The 3755-nt window shown below is 37.0% G+C and overlaps 1 protein-coding gene across 1 annotated transcript; it reads left to right on the forward strand.

Moving 5' to 3' along the window:
• The first annotated feature begins 240 nt into the window (after positions 1–240).
• LOC126628110 (GDSL esterase/lipase CPRD49-like) lies at positions 241–3755 on the forward strand. The gene is made up of 6 exons (XM_050297697.1): positions 241–499; positions 636–713; positions 1841–1981; positions 2522–2598; positions 2684–2836; positions 3410–3755. The coding sequence occupies exons 1-6, from the start codon at positions 389–391 to the stop codon at positions 3621–3623; spliced, it is 774 nt and encodes a 257-aa protein (XP_050153654.1). The 5' UTR covers positions 241–388; the 3' UTR covers positions 3624–3755.

Here is a 3755-nt window from a genome sequence, read left to right on the forward strand (position 1 = left end):
AAATAAATGATAAAATGAATAGTACCATGATTGATTTTTTAGTGTAAAAATATAATTTTTTGTTAAAGTAAAAAGTACGTGTAGTTTTTCGTTAAAGTTCTCAATTGTATTCAAAGTTAAAATTTAACCCTACAATATTCTTTTTTTTTTTCAGCCCATATTAAATGTATTCAAAGGCCAACTTCAACTCCCGCCTGAGCAGCCAATACGTAAAATAACCAAGTGTGCAAACCCAAATCAAACCGAACCAATTCAGAGTAAACTCGGAGGTCGTCCTAGCCCTCCAACTGCTCTCTACTCATCCGACCATTTCCTCGTCTTCTTCCTCCTTGTACACTCCGGGATTTTAGAGAGAGAGAGAGTTTAGAGAGTTTAGAGAGAGAGAGAGATGGTCGGACCGACTAGGCCTGAGTTTGTTCTGTTCGGATCCTCCATTGTTCAGATGAGCTACGACAGAAGAGGTTGGGGCGCCATTCTTGCCGACATCTACTCTCGTAGAGTTCTGTTTCTCTCACTCTCTCCACCTGTTTTTCTGATTTGGGTCGTCAACTTTTCACTGCGACAATTAAGAAACAAGTCTAAAGTTGCAATCTTTGGGGTTCATTTTTAGTTATTGGGTTTGTGATCTTCTGCAGGCTGACATATTGTTGCGTGGTTACCTTGGTTGGAACTCACGGCGTGCTGTAAATGTCCTTGACCAAATTTTTCCCAAGGTAATTATGCTTTTAGCTGAAAATTACCATTTTTTCGATATGTGCTTGTAATTTAGTGATTTTAACACTTCTGCACTCGTTGTAGGAGTGGGTTCAAAAAATCGAAAAAAAAAAGACCAAACACTTAACCAAAACTGGAAAAAAAAACCGAACCGAACCAAACTTCATTGGTACGGTTTCAGTTTTGGAGGTTCGGAGATTGAACTAAACCGAACCAAATCGAATCCCTTCACACTTTATAATTGTATGTCCATAATGTTTTTTTGTGAAACTTTGTTGCCAAGTTTGAAACTAAGCCTAGGGATTTTTCAAGGAGCATACTTGGTTCAATTAGGGAGGATATTCCATTGGTTATGAAGGAAAGTTTTGGAAGACTTTGAAACTCGGAAGAGCATCTCTATTTATTTGCTTTTTGAATGGATATGGTGATATTATTATTACTTTTTTTTTTTTTTTGCAATTGAGGTTGTTGATAGAATATGATTGGTTTATATGATCTTGTATATGTACAACTACATTTCTACTTTTCCTATTTTCTTATTATTAGTCTACCAATGCATCTAAATTCCATATTAAAAAAAAAATTTATAAAATGAAAAAACCGAAACCGAACTAAACAAAAACAAACCGAAAAAAAATCAAACCAAAAGAAAATCAAACCGAACTAACTCGAAGTTTTGGTTCTGTTTCGATTTTAGCAAAAAACCAAACTGAATGAAACTGAACCCACCCCTTTGTGAGTGCTGAGTGTAGAAAAAAATCTAAAATATTCGAATTGGAGTGTACCCGGTCAAAAGTGGAGTTCGGAAATAACTACCCCTTTGAGAATAATGACCAACAAAAAATATTTGTCAAAGAAGCGTTATATGGGTTTGTGTTGAGCAGTAGATTAGAGTAGTGTGCACGCGCCCTTGCATCCAAGTTCGAATTCCCTCTCTATGTATATTAGAGTAATTTGGAAAACCGTCTTGTAAAAAGGAACACGAGTGACGAAGATTAATTTGTTTGTTTGTACTCATATCTTTGTAAGTGGCATGTTTTGGGGGGAATTGTTAGATTACAAACTTAGATATTGGCTTGTGTATATTACAGTGCTCGCCAATATTAAATTACTGTTCTTGTTCTAGGATGCTGCTGTAAAACCTTCTTTGGTGATGGTTTATTTTGGTGGTAATGATTCTATGGGGCCTCATCCATCCGGCCTCGGCCCTCATGTCCCGCTTCCTGAATATATCGAGAACATGAGAAAGATTGCAAGTCATCTGAAGGTACTTTCTTCATCTATGTTAAGATACATGCCTTTGAATTATCGAACCATCTGTTACATAAATTCCATTTCGGCATCTACTGTTTTTCTCATGCAAATGGAGGCTTAAACTGTTAGAATTCCTCTGTCTCACATCGGCCAAAAGGTTTGGGAACAAGCTATATATATAGAATTACCTCACTCTAACTAATACTGAGGCCTTTTGTAGTAAAACCCCACACCTGACGGATTGAGCAGGTGGCCAAGTGGGGACAGTATCGGTGTTGTTGGAGTAGGCCCATGGCCCGTCTACCTGAAATTTAAGATAAACAAGTAGTAAATTTGTTTTCAGGAAACAAAAGGTGTTGATTTTTGAACACTTGAAAACAAATTTGATTAATTATCCAGAATCATGTATCTTTTTATGTGGTTGCAGTAATTCGATTCTGGTTTTGTTTCATATATGTTTCCCGTCAGTGTCATCCTCAAACGAAAGAATATTGTGCTTGCATATCTAACTGAAAATTTTGATGCATTCTAACACACTATATTTGAAAACCAGAGCCTTTCAGATTCAACGCGGATCATCTTTCTTAGTTGTCCTCCAGTGAACGAGGCCGTAATAAATGAAAACATAAGGTAATCAGATGCAACTCTTGTTTCTATAGTTAACCTTATCATATGTGGCAGTGTCCCTTATATATCATTTTTTCCTCTTTAAAAGGAGCGGGAGTTTCAGCGAGATGATAAGAACCAACGAGTTATGCAAACAGTATTCAGAAGCTTGTATAAAGCTTTGCCAGGAAATCAATGTCACATCTGTTGATCTTTTCACTGCAGTTCAGAGAAAAGATGACTGGATGAATACTTGTTTTATGTAAGTTAACTTGGCATTTATTTTCGCGCTCTCGTTTTTGCCAATACCATCTGTTGACATTTGTATTGTTTGCATTTAAATCATCAATTTCCCTGTTTAATATCTTAGCATCCTTCCTCATGTACCGGATAAGTTATATACCTTGCACATAATATTTTTGCTAGTAAAGTCGCAAAGGTGATCGAGTGATGAATATATAGACGATTAGGGATAACCTGTACGGTTGATTTGCTATCACACCTTCATGTGCCTTGCTGCAGGTGTGCTTTTCAGCGCACATATTCAAACCCTTTAAGCAAACTTTTAGCCCCTCTTGGATTCAGCTGTGAAGATATTTTTTTCCAGTTAATAGCTCATACACTACCGAATCCATATATTCGGGGAAAAATTTGCTTAATATCCTCTCTTCAGAGAGAAGGTTTCATTCCATCATCCATCACGGGTAAATGTTTCGATGGTTTTGTCATACGATAGTGATATGAACGAATACAAAGTAGGGCTGAAATATCATGAACACTGTTCGGATATCTGTTTGAGATGTATTTTAACGTATCTTCGCTTATCTTTTTGCAGAGATGGGATTCATTTTTCTGCTGAAGGGAGCAAGATAGTGGTGGAAGAGATACTCAAGGTACTGAGAGAAGCTGACTGGAAGCCTAGTTTACACTGGAAATCGATGCCAATAGAATTTTCAGAGGATTCACCATATGATATTGCTGCTGCTGACGGAAAGACAACGTTCAATCCCTCCAGCTCGACTTTTTATTGGGAGATTCAGTGGGACTAATTTGCAGATGGGGAATGATTTCCGCACTCCTCCCTTTTCCTTAGCCTTGTCTTGCAAAATTGTTCACACTTTTTATTTTTATGTTTTATCCAATGTGGAATTCATATATGGAATCATTCTCACATACTATTT

Source organism: Malus sylvestris, chromosome 7, assembly GCF_916048215.2.
Source record: "Malus sylvestris chromosome 7, drMalSylv7.2, whole genome shotgun sequence".
NCBI classification, from domain to species: Eukaryota; Viridiplantae; Streptophyta; class Magnoliopsida; order Rosales; family Rosaceae; genus Malus; species Malus sylvestris.